We start from the raw sequence: 16,121 nt of genomic DNA on the forward strand, positions 1-16,121 counted from the left end.
TAGAGGAAGAATGTTGACTCCTTGATCTCTATATGTTAGTACAGATCACGTAACAATTTTAAAAGTTCAAGTTTACAATAGTTGGTAAACCTGCATCTAATAAAGATAGGCAGAGAATGGAATTATCACTCTCAACATTAAAAGGATAGTAAAAGTCACTTCAGTTTTAAAAGATTATGAATTAAATCACAAATATTGATGGGGGAGGGGAGATGCACCGAAATGCCAGTGCAGATCCATTCTTAAGAACACTATGTTCTATGAAGAGTATCCAGATAGTCACTGGACTCTCTTAAACTCAGGTTACATAGTCCTTATTTTCTCTTACCAGCCCCTAATTACATGAGCGAACAAGCTCAATCTTGATCTTGATTGTCAATAGTGGGTGCATTCAAGTTCATTTATAGATATTTTAAGTAAAATATTTACATTTTTGTTTTCTGAAATTATAAACAATGTGTTCAGACATTTATGATCAAATTTCTTTGAGTGGAATTTGATCTATTGATTACGGTTTTCTTTAAGTGCATTAAATCTGCCTTTTAATATATGTTAAGTAATGCAAAATGAAGAATTTTCTACATTTATCAGCCACAAGAACAAAAAATAAGGTGCCTGTAACTTCAAGAGTCCCACATGAATAACTGCAGATTATTATTATTAAAGTTACTTGGGCTTTATTGCTGTATTGATCATTCATCTGCACATTCTACACAGTTAATTTTTCTGATCTGGATTGCAGAAAAAAATTGGACAGAGATACCACTTGGGTACCAACTCCAGTTCTGTTGTTAATTTGATGTGCTACAGGGTTTCCATTTTCTCATGTGCAAAATAAAGGTGCTCAACAGGTGGTCTCTGAGTTCTGTTTCACTCCAAGTCTCCCAAATTCCATAATACCTAATTCTGAGCATAGTCCTTTGCTCAAAAATCTACTATTTGTTACAGTCCAAACCTGGATTTCCCAGAATATGTGCTTGAGCATATTTCACCTATGAGCATGTTTCACCCTGTGAACTCATCTTGCAATAGCCTCCTCTTTACCAGTTGAATTCCAACTCATTCTTACAGGTCTAGTTCAAGGCCAATGTTTCACTGAAATCTTCCTAATCCCTGAACCTGAAACTAACCATTTTCTCCTTTGAAGATTCAAATAATTCATTTATATATTTTAAAATATCTATTTACTATCTATTGTCTATCATCTTACCATTATCTATAAACATACTGTAGCATCTCTTCAACTAAATTATAAGCTCCTGAAGGGAAAAAAAGAAAGTCTTTTTCATCTTTATATTACCTCATGTTGCCTAGAATAGTCACTGCTACACAGTAGGCACTCAATAAATACTTGTTGATGAGTGAGCAGTGCACATGGTAAGAGCTTATAAATGGGCGTTGAATTCATCACCAAAAATGCAGTAACTTATTCTGTATCTGTTTTATTGAAATAAACCAATTAAATTTCTATTATATGCCACTTCAAAACAACCAAACATGACATCTTTAAAGCAAATCAATCATTTGGTACAAAAGTTCGACCCTCTGACTTTATGGTCATGATGTATGATATAATAAAATATACTGTTCAACGCAATAAATACGGAGTTGTGGGCAAAAGTTCAACCACATGCCTTAATAATGGAGCCCAGCCCCCATCTGTTGAAAAAAAGTAGATAGGTATGAAAAAAGGGACTCAAGGGTCACTTCCATTAAGAGAGGCAGAGAGAACAAGTTGACCAGAGGAAGATGAGCCCTCAAAAGTTGAGTCCCTAAATCATAGGATGAAGTACTTAAGGACACTGAGCTTAAGTGGACAAAGATGCCTCATTTAAAGGCCCAGTAAGCCTCCATTTGCATGAGGCCCCCTTCTAGCCCTGCTACAATTTCCCTACCTAGGGTTGCTACGTGCAGTTTTCTTGCTCTAGGTTCTAGCGGAAGAGGACCCTAGGGCCCTTGCTCACCACTGGGAGGAAGAAAGGTCATCTGTGTGCCCCAGGCCTCCAGGCACAAGTTCAGCAGGTGTCTTCTATCCCACACTCATGTCTCTGACTCCAGCACTGCTAACAGGATCATTCCCACTTTCCATCCCAGTCCTGTTCCTACTAAAACTACCTTAATCTGCCTAGTCTAAGGATGTGTGTGAACGTCTCCTCTTCTCCACTCCTGAATGGCTCTGATACCTGCCTTCTTGAGGTAAGTCCCAGGCTCACCCCACCACGGGAGCCACAAGAGCACCACAAGTCCTGTAAAAGCACAATTCCAGCAGTGTTCAAGGCCTGTTTGTTGGTGGTAATCACGGGAGCCATTAGGACAATGATCTGCATTCTCCGTTTTCACAAAGAAACTGGCACACTTCTGAAATACTATTTTATTAATAGAGTCTAGAAATTGAAAAGTAATCACAATCTTGATAGCATAAATACACATCCGTACATTTCAGGAGGTACCATGGCACTGTCCTCACAGGAAGACACACTTTAGGCATGTAGACTGGCCACAACACAGGAGTTCTGGAGGAGTTTCTCAACTTGCCTTTACTTCTCATTCGCCTCCACACATTATACATGGGAAGTCAACAGAATGAAATAAGATCTTATTTCTAAGGTTAATTTTGGGTCAAGCTCAACATAACATTACAAAAATAAAGAGCTATATTTAGAGTTACGGGCTGTCCGAGACCTTTAGTACATTTCCCATCAATATTTAATCTATTCTGGCTAGCTTTAATAAATTGTCACAAGGAAAGAAACCATTAAGTCACTAAAAGAACTGTAAAATATTACAAGAGTTATAATATTGCTGCAGCTATAATTTGAATTTAATTTTAAATTTTATCAGCTTATTTTGTCAGATGGAATTAACAGAACATATCGATAAATAAGGCAGTATAAGGCTGCACAGCTATTTTAATTATACATTATAAAAAAGAGTAATTTTATAATTTAAAAATTTTAAGCAAGCTAGCACATTCTGTCTTGTCAATTCTACAACAATATAATGATACAGTTAGATGCAGATAAGAGTTACATATTCAGTGTTGGCAACTACCATTCCAAGAGGAAGGAGCAGGGAACCAAGGAGCAATGAGCCATTCCTGAGCTGAATATTGCTGTGAGTGCCGTAAAGGTTGCTGGTGGCCATAAGGATTTTTAACACAGACCATGAGAATCCAGCTATGATCACACTCCTGATGGAGCAGAAATCAGCCCCTGAACTTGGCCTGCCCTGTTATGCTGTTATCACCTACACGGGGGACTACCACCCTACTCTCAGGAAGTCCCTGTTAAAAAGCTTGCCACGAAGAAACGTCACTGTATGACTATCACAGAAATCAAAGAAATGTCTTAGGGGGTAAATCATATTAGATTTTGGTCAATGAAACAGGTCTGTGATTTTATTAGTGGCTTATGCTTAAAAAACGTCTATAAATATTGGTTACTTTTTTTGGCTGTGTCTTATAAAACTTAAGAAGTCAAGAACTATCTAGGCAGTCTGGGTCACAGCATGTAAAAGTTCTTCAAACTTTTCCATTTTTACCCCTTTTTCCATTTTCCCACCAAAGGAATCTCAGCATAAGCTTGCTGTGTTGATGCTGGTCCCCGGCCTTGCTTTCTCTCCTGGTGGACTCGATGGCTCCCCGAGGATGGGGCTGTTCGTATGAGTCTTTGTGGCCCCCTTTGGCACTTAGCACAGTGGCACTCAGCACCCGAGCATAATCAGACACCTGACCTGGCCTCCCTCCTCTCTGCAGGAGGGTGCCACTCTATGTAATTTGCTTGCAGTGTCCAGTATTCAGTTCCTGGTGTCTCTTAAGGTTACCATGAACGCTAGGAAGGAAACAGCCCCCACTACAATGTGTGACTACTTCATAGGAATCTACGAAATGTGCAAATATCACTTTTTTAAAGGTAATAAACTCATAAGCTATTAAAACATTGCATTCTTCTGACTTGTACTTCTAGACTTATTCAACCAAAGACTACAGAAGCATATTCCAAAATATATTCTTCAGAACCTTTGTTTTTAGAAATAGAATTTCAATGGTCAAGTCAATTTGTGAAACTGGAAACTGATTACTCTTGTTCAAACTAGTATTTCCCAAAATTATTTCATCAAGGAAAATAATAAAAAAATTATTTTTCCCCCATGTGATATTTACTAATATCCTATGAAACCCTTCCCGTATGTGATATTTACTAACATCCTAAGAAACCTATGAAGTAGTCACAATTTGAGAAGTGCTGGCCTAACGTCTTTTTTCTTTCCCTTGAAGTGCATAAATCCCTCTAAATTACAGCTTTCAGACAACTTATAAAACAGTCAAAAATATTTCTGTTTAGGTTTATGATGCTGATCCTGTTTTGTCCTTGAGCACGGCAAGCTACATCAGAAGAAACCTTAGTGGTATTAGCTTTTGCTTTTGGAGTGGAGGAGGTAGCAGATGAGGTACTAACCCCCAGGCACTCTAAATAGTACTGGAAGACAGCCTGGCCCATCTGGGAGGGGAGTGTCCAACACCACCCTTAACCCTGATAGGTTGAAGAGTCACTGACAGCTTCAACTACATCATACACTTTAAATGGGTGTCCTTCACCCACTAAAATCTCTCTCAGAGTTACGGTAAATAAAAAATTACAATAAGAGCAGGATGTGATTAAGAAAATTCAAGGTAAATCTTAAGTACAAAAATGTAATATTCTAGGTATCCTGAGAATACCCTATTAGTGTTAAGCTGATTACAAGTACAGGAGTCACAGAGCAGCTGCCGTAAGAAGGGAAACCACTGCCTGGTGCAGAGTCATGTGATACAGGCACCTGCCCCTCATGGCATTACATTTTTAGGTTAAATTGCTTGCCTTTACCAGTTGAAAAAATGAAAATAAAATGAAAACAAATAAATCAATGACTGGCTGCAAGAGAAGATTTTTTAAAACTCTTTCCTACATCTGTGTGGAAAATAGTGCATCCTTTAAAAATCAATTCAGATATAGTTGAGAAGCTAACTAATGTTTAATCCAACTGAGGTGTCTCTGAATTCTGCTTTCGAAAACAACAACACGCTAATCTCTTTCAAATACAGCAAGGTCAGGGGAATTATTTCTCCAGCATAGGTGAATGAAGCATGAAATAGGAAAGTGCACTTCAGCAAAAGCTCCAAAGTATGTCTGATGTGTTGTCTTAGGACATCTCTCTCACCCAGGCTATGTAAAAAGACAAAGGACAACTCACCATGTCATAAGTTGTTACGATCTTCTTCAGAACCTCCGGCACAATTCCCTGCAGCTCCATTGTGGGGTACTGCTCGCTGAGATTCAGGACCACTAGGGGTGTGTTATCAGGCCCCAGAAAGCGGGGGGACACCGCCAACATGCACTGCATGAGATTGGCCACAGAGGACAGACCACACAGCTCCTTGAATGACACCACTGCATTCTGTTAAATGGAAAGAAAGAAGCATTTGTAATTAACTGGGGGTTTCAATTTCTCATGGATATTATATTTGATATACCTGTTTACGTTTGAACCACCTGGTACAACAGTTATTAGCAGTGTTATAACAGAATTGGCTAATGATTATTTTATCCTGGGAAAAATGGCTATTATCCAAAGTAAATGCTATTATGGGCATTCGTAACACCAATTTATCAAAAGTAATGAAAATGCAAATAAGTCAAATTCTTCCGAAGGGTAAGGCCTCTTTTCAGCCCAAAGTTCATAGTAGTGCTGATGCGGATAAGCAACTACGAGCAAACAGAGAGAACGGCTTCTGCATTCAAAGAGGGTAAAGATTTAGGGGGAAAAAATCCAATCTGGTTTAAAATAAGTATCAAATATACCAGCCATACAAAAGGGAAAGAAATATTTGCAAGGTGGAAACCTGAATCTATTTATGCCTGCTGGCTCAAAATCTCAAGAACCTTTGAGGATGCTACTGTTCTCTGGTGAGTCTGCCCAGCAGGAACCTTGGTTACCTGTGACCTTCCCCTATTAGAGTCACGGCTGATCTCAATGCCTCTCTCTTTTTTCTAATCACCAGAGGTATGCCATTTAAATATCCACGAAAGAAAAACCTCCAACACTGTAAAATGCCATGAGCTGGCCTTCTTTGAACACTTATCAAGTGCTAAGCCATGCTAGGCATACTTATTACACATTACTTCCATTTAATCCACACAGCAAGCCATGTTATGGATGAGAAGACTGAGCCTTGGCTATAATCCTTCTCTGTTTGTCTAGGGTCACACAGCTAGTAAGTGAAGGAGTCAAGATTTTACCTGAAGGCTGTTGATGTTAAGGCCCAGGCTTTGAGTCACCGTGAGTAATAACAGGCCAATTATAATCATAATAAGAGTCAGGTGGGCTATTTCAGGCACACCTGGGTCCTGGTCTGGGCTGGGCATGTGGGCAGAGGCGGTAGATCTAGGCCCTGCAGGCCTGTGCCTTCTGCTCTCAAATAACTCAGGTTCTTGGGAATGAACAACATTTTAGTTTTAAATTTAAACATTTCATTTTTATTAATATTGCTTTAAATATGGACATCAAACTATATACCATTGGCTCAAATCACATTGATATATTCAGTTACAGAAATCAATCAAGACTGTGATATCTAAAGTGTGGTTCCCCAGTCACTCTTATCACACCACTTACTCATATCTGCAGTTGTTCTATTTGTTTATCTGCCTGCCTCCTGTCTGTTTCCCCTTCCCACTGCCTGCCCCCAACTAGCATGCAAGCCCCTTGATGGCAGGCAGTCAATCTGTTTGTTCACCACTGCATCTTCATGGCCTAGACTGCTTGTGCATGGCAGCTGCTCATTCAGTATCACTACCGACTGCTTTGTCAGGTTCAGTGCAGACGAGGCTTTGGAAAAGACAATGCTTGAGCTCTGACAAATCCTCAAAGGAATTCTGTGTCACACACACCCCAGCAGCCACTGGGCAGTGGACAATGCACTTGCTCAGAGCTGAGGGTTTACCAAACCACCTTCACCCTCAGAAACAGGGAAAAGCCCTTCATATGTCTGTTATGCTTTTACTTTAAGAGAAAAGAAACAAATTTCCTTATTGTGGGAAGGTCTTTTTATTCATGAAGTATACACAGAATTAGTAGATAGGGAAAATATGTTGAATTTTCTCAGTCAGATTTTATTTGTTGGCATCATTCTCATTGGTCATTTTAAAATATAATTTTTTGAAATACAAAATAAACAGACATGGAGCACTTATCACACACACACCACTTCTCACACACTATGACAGGTCAGGGCTGCTGTCTCCATGAGGCAGGTCCTTGCTGTCTAGCTCTGTGTCACTCAGGGGTCCTAGTGTATGGCTAGATGTGTGGGCGATCCTTAATTAAAAATGTAATTCCTAACTGATTGCTTTTAGCCATTATATATTTCAGAGGTAATTACTATCTTAAACTTCTAATAAATACAGGCACCTCTTTTACTCACAGAATTAGCTATCCTCTCAAAACAAGAGGAGGCTCACTTTGCATACACATAGATTTACAGTTCATTTAAAGGCTTCCCATCTCCTCAGCATTACAGCTTCATAAAAAAGGACTGGATCACATCCATTTTACTTTGACTTATATCCTTTTTATTTTGATAGATCATCAATTTGTGTTCCAGGTAAGGAATATTCAGAAATCCCAGAGATTCCTATGTATGCTATTAGAAAAAACAAGGAACTGTTCAGCAGTCATTAATGGAAACTGGGATGAAGGTGTGTAACACAGCAACGAGACTCACTTATCCTAATATGTAATCAATATTTTCAACACCAACTGTACATTTAGGAATTTAAATGATAAAAAAGAGACTAGTGGTAAACATTCTAATAACTAATTGGAATTTTAAAACTACATAAATATACTATTATTTAAAAAACCAATATATTTATAAACTATGGAGATGTACTAAGTAGGAAAACCATTGAGTAAATAATTAAACACAAGCACGCACCTGCATGTTTTCTCTCAGATCTGTGGCATCCCGTATAGGGGGCTGGGCATTCTTGAATACCTCATCCACAGTTTTAATCCACAATGTTCTCAAAGATGCATATTCCCTGGATTTCTTCCCTTTTCTCACAGAAAGGCCCCTTTTATGAGGCTTCCCTCCTCCTCTTCGGTTAGTAATAGCCACGTGGACAAATAAGGAAGCATGTGCAAGGACCTCTCCAGTTAAGGACTGCAGGGGGACATGGCGGTAGCCCGTCTGTAAACATTCAAAGGGAATTGTATACTGGCCGATGAATTCATCCCCGATGTAGTCATCATCCAGCACTACAAAGCGCACCATGGCCAATTCTGGCAGGTTGATTTGAAATTCAAAGCTTTCATCAAAAATGGGAGCGTCTCCATTCTGGTGCACTGTTTTTGTCCTTTGTTCTGCACAATCAGCAGGGATTCCATGGATTTCAACATAGACATAAGGATCCACCACGTCACCTTTGGCACCTGATCCTTTGGGCTTGGGAAAGTTCTGCCCACTGATGATTTTAATGTGAAGAAGTTGAGGTGAGACCCCTGGGACAGAGTCTTTTGTATTGGCACTGAAGAAGGAGACCTCCTCCCTCATGATGGCTGGCCGGAGGACATAGCCACAGTTTCCGTTCTGCCTAAACCAGCCAATATTCAGGTCCATCATCAGTCCTGGTGTCTGAAAGTTCATGGCTACAATTTGGCAACCACATTTCCAAAAATCTTGAGGGTTCATGTTACTGGAGTCAATTCTCATTGGACTGGGAAAAACCCTGGCAAGAAAACGCTTGTTGTAATTTACAAAGTCCCCTGGATTTTCATTGGCGTACTTGCTAGCAAGCACTTCATTAAACGAACAGACTTCCCAATACTTCTGAACCTGAAATGACACCTGAAATTCTTTGAACTGAACTGATTTGCAGATGCTGACCAGTTCAGATAGTTCTTTACAAAGCTGAAATCGCTTCACAGGCACATTGTTGGGTTGCTCCACGTTTTCTTTTCCCATCCTCTGAGACATTTCCGCTCCTTCATCTTCATCAGTAACATCTCCTTCTACCCCAGAGCAATTTGAGGACAGCTTCTTTGCTTTAATTAGTATTTTCCCTTTCAGGACATCTGGGGATGGTAGATAAGATTCCTCAACATTGGGTGATGTTGTATAGAGCTTGTCTCCTAAAAGTTTCTTCATGTGCTGAACCATTACCTTCTGTTGTTTAATGGAACAGTGGTTTTCTAAACACAAGATAAGAGGATACTCTGAAGCAAAGAATGCATACTTGTTAATAATATCGATGACACTGCGGAAAACTATCTGAGAGGTCATGGTGTGGCCTGTGTAAATTACAGGTTCATTGTCTGGCCCATCCCATACATCTAATTCAACACTCCGGCAACCCATTTTAAGAGCTCGAATATATCCTGTGATGTCGGAGGGACCTCGGAACTGATCCTCTATTAAGTATGTATTATGAGATGAATTTATAAAGTAATGAGACAGAGGTTGCTTCATATCCTGACAGACCTTCTTATGTTCTGGATCAAATATATAACAGTCAGGTGACATAAGGTAATTAGTGAACCCATCTATGGACAGCCAGCCCTTTTCCTGACCCTCTTTGGATGGCTCATATTTGTGAATAATTTCAAGGCTTATTTCCTCATTTATATGTGCCACACCCTGTTCTGCCTCAAGAAACATCATAAGGTCCTTGGTATCAAGGAATTCTTTATTGCTTGAAAACTGAACTAAAAGGAAATAAATTTCAGGTCTAGTACAAAGCTCATGAAAAACCTCAATAAATTCTTCCTTTGTGACCTCAGTACCAGCTTTGTCCTTTGATTTATGCAATTCTTTGAACTTAAGCTCAATTTTGCTTGTTTTTAAACCGGGATTGAGGTTTCTGATACATTGCACAGCATTACACAGAGTTATATGTCCAAGGTTATCTACATCAATTTCACTAAACATTTGTGAAACCCAAGAAGTCCTCATGTTATCTTGGCTACTTTCTAACATATCAAGTGTATGTTTTCCATAAGAAATTAGGTACCGCAGTCCTGTAACCCAGATGTTTGCAACATCTGCAGAGTTGGCAACCAAATCCAGTGACTCATAATTCTCTCCATATATGACAGAAAATGCACAATCTTCAGATATCTGATCAGAAATGCCATTGCTGCGGAATATGTCTGTGTTTTTTCCTGTTCTCACTTCCTTGATGGATTTAATGTCAATCTTGGCTTTCTCGGAATCCTTCTTAGATGGCTCCCACCTTAGGCTCTGCATGTCGGCATCCAGTAAAAAGTACCTGTGATAAATTCTAGAGTTGGAGCGAACCTTTTTGAGTTCTGAACCCTCAACCATTGAATTAATACAATCACTCGCACTGCTGATCTTCTTCTCTGTTGGCATGCTGCTGAATGAGACTGTCTTTTTCCGTTCCCTCTTCTGTTTTGTACCATCCTGAGAGAAAAAAAGACAGTATATTAGAATAACATAAATATAGGTTTCCATGTTCAAGATTATGAATAGAAATTTAATTTCCTTGAAAACAAATCATACTATTAAGATTTCCTATTCTAGGTCCTGTGATGAATGACACTCATTCATCTCCAAAGCTCAGAATTGGCCTTGGAGTTGACAACCTAATACCAACAGGTATGAAATCATTATTGGATAATTGCAATTCATATTTATCAAGAAGAACAATTTCAGGCCAGGCACAGAGGTTCACACCTATAAACTCAGCACTTTGGGAGGCTAAGGCAGGAGGATTGCTTGAGGCAAGGAGTTTGAGACCAACCTGGGTAACACAGTGAGATCCCATCTCTAAAAAAAAAAAAAAAAGGTGGGGCGTAGTGGCTCATGCCTGTAATCCCAGCACTCTGGGAGGCCAAGGCGGGCAGATCACCTGAGGTCAGGAGTTTGAGACCAGCCTGGCCAACATGGTGAATCCCTGTCTCTACTAAAAATACAAAAATTAGTCAGGCATGGTGGTGGGTGCCTGTAATCCCACCTACTCAGGAGGCTGAGGCAGGAGAATCGCTGGAATCCGGGAGGTAAAGGTTGCAGTGAGCCGAGATCGTGTCGCTGCACTCTAGCCTGGGCAACAGAGTGAGAATCCATCTCAAAAAAAAATAATAATAATAATTAGCCAGATATGGTGGCTCGTGCCTGTAGTCCTAGCTATTCAGGGGACTGAGATGGGAAGATTGCTTGAGCCCAGGAGATTGAGGCTGCAATGAGCTATGATCTTGCCACAGCACTCCAATCTGGACATCAGTACAAGATTCTGTCTCAAAAAATAGAAAGAAAGAAACAATTTTCAGAGCCCAGAGGAAAGTGAAAAGGCAGGATTCCTTGATTAAAAATTATTAAGAATTTCAAGGTGACAGAAGAGCTAAGTGAAGCCCAGGGCTCTTCTGAGTCAGTGTGAAACCTGTGCAACTGTACAGGTCATATACCATGAAACAGGCCCTGTTTCTATGTACACCGCCTACACCAATGCTTCTCAAAGGCTTGTCACCAGACCACCCGCCTCAGAATCATCTGGGTTACCCTTGGTTACAATGCAGATTCCTAGGCCCATGGAACCAGCTCCCTGGGGCTGGTGCCCAGGAATTTACATTCAAGGTAGCATTCCATGTGATGGGAGATGTACCAAATGATAAGAAACAGCTAAGTACCAACTAATTAAGTATCTGTTAAATGGGAATTCCAGCAGAAATTCTCTCTCCAAAGTCTCATACTAGATCAGTCATCAATATACATCAGATAGACATGTAAGTCTGAGATGAAGGGCTAGGTTATAGTTGTTGGAGCTTCTAAAATCATAGAGTTGGATTTATTAAAACCTATTACTATACACCAATGCTTAGAACAGTGTCACCTTGTATTTTAATATTAACAGATTATTAAAAGGACTAAGTTTAAAACTTCAGGCAGCACTTATTTCTAAAGAAGTTAGCATCACCAATAAGGCACTGTTCAACTTTCCTGCTTAAGGTAACATGTTCTCATCTTAAGGGGCTGACATCTGTGTGTGTATTTAAGTCCTTCCTTGTATAGAGATCTTTACTATTTGAAAAAAAAATGCTCAAATTACCTCAAAAGATCTTTCACAATTTTAAACCCAAAAGATGATACTGCCTTTCAGTATGTGCATAAAATCTATGACAAATTTTCAGTATTCATTGTATTCATAAATAAGAAATAGGGATGTGCGTTGGAATTATATCACTTTCATGACAAAGAAAAGAACATTGTTAAATATTATCCAAAGGCAATTCTAATTTTCCTGCTCTGGATAGAAAATCTCTATATTTTAAAAAGCTATTATGCTATACTCTATCTCTGAAATTTAAAACCACTTTTACTTTCTAACTACCTATACTTCCAAAAGCAATTTGTAGAAGGTAATTAAACTTAAACTTTAAATCATATGGGTATCATTTTCCTCAAAGTTTCAAAATGAACCATAGAAGCTTTTGTGATCTGAGTGCCAAGACAAAACATAAAAGCCACAAGGTAGAATATTTCTTTACAACTATATCCTCAGAACAATAAAGCGCAAAATACATAAAAACTGTGGTAATTGTATCTGTAAGATACATTATATTACAGCCATTCCAAATCCCTAAAGCATAGATTGTACTATATCAGTTCGAGTGAGTTAGCATGAAATTAGTTTTGTAATCAGCCATGCATAAGGACATGAAACAAATGTATAAATTTTCTATTTTTCAGAATGACGTCTTTAGTTTTTTGTTTTTTTTTTTTAGTAGAGACAGGGTTTCACCATGTTAGCCAGATGGTCTTGATCTCATGACCTTGTGATCCACATGCCTCGGCCTCCCAAAGTGCTGGGATTACAGGCATGAGCCACCGCGCTCAACCGATGTCTTTAGTTTTTAAAAGGCACATTTACCTTTGATAAAGGCAATATACTGACTCAGTAAGGTAATTTTATAATCTTTATATATTGTGTCTCAAAGACGACATTAGTAGAACAATTACAAAAATATATGGAGGTATTTATCCACTGATCCATTACAAAATATACAGTAATTTCTCAACATTGTAATCTTTTATTCTTTCATTTTTATAGGCTGATTAATATTTGGTTACACTTTCTAATTTGTTATAAATGATATATTTCAGATAAATAGGTTTCTTTTTTATTAAGAGGGAAAAGGCCTAATAGCAAAGTAAGTTAATAACATACACACATGCTCACATACCCATGTATGGGTGCATACCATAAATATGTTTGGTATATATTTAAGCTTAAACACCATACCGTGGCTTTAAAAACATCGCCATGCTTTTCACAAAGCAGCCCAGGCTTTGAATGGAGGCTTCTGGTCATCAATTGCAGACACATGAACATGGTGACCACCCAAGCACGGGCAGATATAATGACATCAAGGACACCCCTTAGCAGAGACTTCCCGTCTCTTTCTCTCCCTCCATCTGCTGTCGCCTAGAACCGTCTGTCCTCTCCATAGCACACTGAGGCCTGAATCTGTTTCTCCTTCCTCGCTAGCAGATAAAGTGATCAGAAAACACCGACAGAGGAGTATGCTTGTTTAGAGGCCAAAAAGGAAGAGAAACAGATGTGAGCTTGCACTCATCAATGGGTGGACCAGAATCTCTGGCTGGGAGCAACAAGTGGATGTGACTACAGGAGAAGCTGGCAAACTGGTCTTACACAGCCAGGAGAAAAGGAAGGGGGAGGACAGAAGCACTTGTGTGGGAGGTACGGAGAACTGGAGTTCGATGGCAGGAGATTGAGCCCCAAATTGCCTAATTCCTAGAATCCTTATCCCACTTTTACTCATTTCAACTTGGTTTTCATTGTTCAGCCTGGCAGTGATCAAATACTTGCATAAGCTGAGTAGCTGGTCAGAAGCAGAGAGCTGGGATCTATTGTCTATGCTGCCTTGTAATGCAAGTTAGTTTAAACTAAATAATGGAAATTATTCAAACTACATGTGCTATACATATAGCTTTCTAACTGGAAGAACATTAAATACATAATACTCACATGCATTAACCATCTAAAACCAGAGGAAAAAATGCAGGTTTCTGCTGAGACAGTTGTGCCTCAAAATACTTTTTAAAAATATTATAAATGATTTCTCAGAGTTGGCTGTTATATTGTGAAGGAGCACTCATCACCCAAAGCTTCTGAATGATGAACACAACAAAAGTTGGAAACTTGGTGCAATTCTCCTACTCTATTAGCACTTAGTAACCTCAAGAGAAAGAACACACAAAAAATGTCCGGACTGGAAGAAAACTGCTTCCAAAGAACCTACCTCCATATCAACCCTGAAATTTTGCATTTGTTGACAATCATAAAATTTAGAACTAGAAAGAAACAAAGGTTCATTTGCACATTAGCCAACACTTATTTACAGAATAACAATTTCATACCAGGAATGATTTTAGGTAAAGCAATGAACTAGGAAGAGGCTAGGGAAACACTCTGCACCACAGCAAATTCAGGGAAAATAAAAATGTTTATAGAACTCATACTTAGCATTAACAATGCAAATAGCCATATTGAGTCATATGGAAAAACATACATCTTTCTAACATAACTGCCTACTTTATTTAACAGAAGGTTGTCACTAAAAATAGGAGGCCACTAAAATTACCATCTGGGATACTTAAGTAGTGGCAATTTCATAAATGGGCATGGGTAATTTCATAAATTCTCATCCTGAAATGGGATAAGGAATAAGTGAACCTCATTTCTTCTGCTGGCAACAAAGTGTCTGGCACTGATTCAATTGATTTAGCTTGCTCTGGAGAAGAGGAACGAGAAACCGAGTTGTGGAGTTGCAGTCTTGTCTAAGGGCACACAGATAGTTAATGCCCTGCTGGAAGAAAATTACCTCGTTTCCTATTCCATTTGAAAGACCTGAAAGACTTCCACTTGAAAGACTCCTGTCTTTCAAGACTCATCTGTTCCCATTTTCTGTTTGATTATTCCTCAAAAAAATCATGAGCAAATGATATTTTAATATCCAGATTCAATACCCTGGCCAAACAGTGACCAAGTCTAAGCAGTCATTCTGGTGTGGGGCTGGGGTGTGAGCACAGGGTGGCTTAGAATGGGGAGAGGGTGTAGTATGAAAACAAAGCGGCCGTTTATCTCTCTGGTTTGCTTGAATCAAGTTATTTAATTTGAAATATAAGTAACATTAAAGAAAGGTAGGGGATCTTCATGTTTATCAAGGGGGATCCAGAATTAGACGATTGAGAAACTGGGGGTTAAAAAAATTTCTCTTTTACAAAACAATACAAAACAAAACAAAAAACCCCAAGAAAGAACTTGAGGTCCATTAAACGAGCACAGCAAGGCCTGACCTTTCTTCAGCTCAATAACAATAACTCTGAATTGAAAGAATAAGTCATGCCAGGCACATAAGGGTTATCTTGCAAGGTTTTTCACACATCTTTAAAACTTTGATGTGCTCTCCAAGATGAGAAAAAATAAGAAAAGGGGGAATTTGGAGCAAGACAGTCACTCTGAAGGTCATTTTATAAAATAAAATGAATTGAAAAAGAATAAAATAACATAAAGGAAAGCTAGGTACAGTTAAATGCTGCTTCTTGCTCACGTGGAAGGGCCCTTTATTTCAAGTAACAGAAACTCCTTGGCCTGTGGATGCCTCTCCTCCGTGGGCCCCCCTCTTCTGTCATGTCCTCTACTGTATTCTGTTTTCCAAAAGCTCACCCCTGCCCCAGTTTGGCAGAGTCTATGAGGGCTCAGATCTGCTAATGGCTTAAGAGCCTATGGGTGACTTAAAAAGTCATGAAGCGGGGGCAAGGAAGGTTCAGATGGTGGTTTACAATACAGAAAGCCAAAACAGAGTATCACTTCTACCCTAACAAGAAAAAGCCCAATAATCTATAAAATCATAACTGCTCTTATATCTACCAGAGAGCCACGGTCACACAGGAACCAAGGGAACTGAATTTCAATGAGTGACACGCCCCTCCAAGGAGAAATAGGACACAAGAAACTGTTTTGGGTTTGGTGGAGTATGGGAAGAAGATGTGGCCACCATGGAGGCAGGTAAGAGGAACTCAGATAAAATTTTAAGGAATT

At 39.2% G+C, this 16,121-nt stretch overlaps 1 protein-coding gene across 3 annotated transcripts in view; it reads right to left on the reverse strand.

Annotated features, from left to right (window-relative positions):
- The window catches only part of PLCL2 (phospholipase C-like 2), a 209,526-nt gene that overhangs the window by 78,419 nt on the left and 114,986 nt on the right, over window positions 1-16,121 (reverse strand). For 2 of the 3 annotated variants that reach the window (XM_011977927.1, XM_011977928.1), the window contains exons 2-3: window positions 7,976-10,462; window positions 5,233-5,436 (exon numbers count right to left, since the gene is read on the reverse strand). In XM_011977927.1, coding sequence (XP_011833317.1) covers window positions 5,233-5,436; window positions 7,976-10,411 — 2,640 coding nt within the window. In that variant the 5' untranslated portion in view covers window positions 10,412-10,462. Of the gene's footprint in view, window positions 1-5,232; window positions 5,437-7,975; window positions 10,546-16,121 lie in introns of those variants that run through there. The other variant, XM_011977929.1, reaches the window with a different exon arrangement.

The sequence above is a fragment of the Mandrillus leucophaeus genome, unplaced genomic scaffold (assembly GCF_000951045.1).
Source record: "Mandrillus leucophaeus isolate KB7577 unplaced genomic scaffold, Mleu.le_1.0 Scaffold186, whole genome shotgun sequence".
Classification (NCBI taxonomy): Eukaryota; Metazoa; Chordata; class Mammalia; order Primates; family Cercopithecidae; genus Mandrillus; species Mandrillus leucophaeus.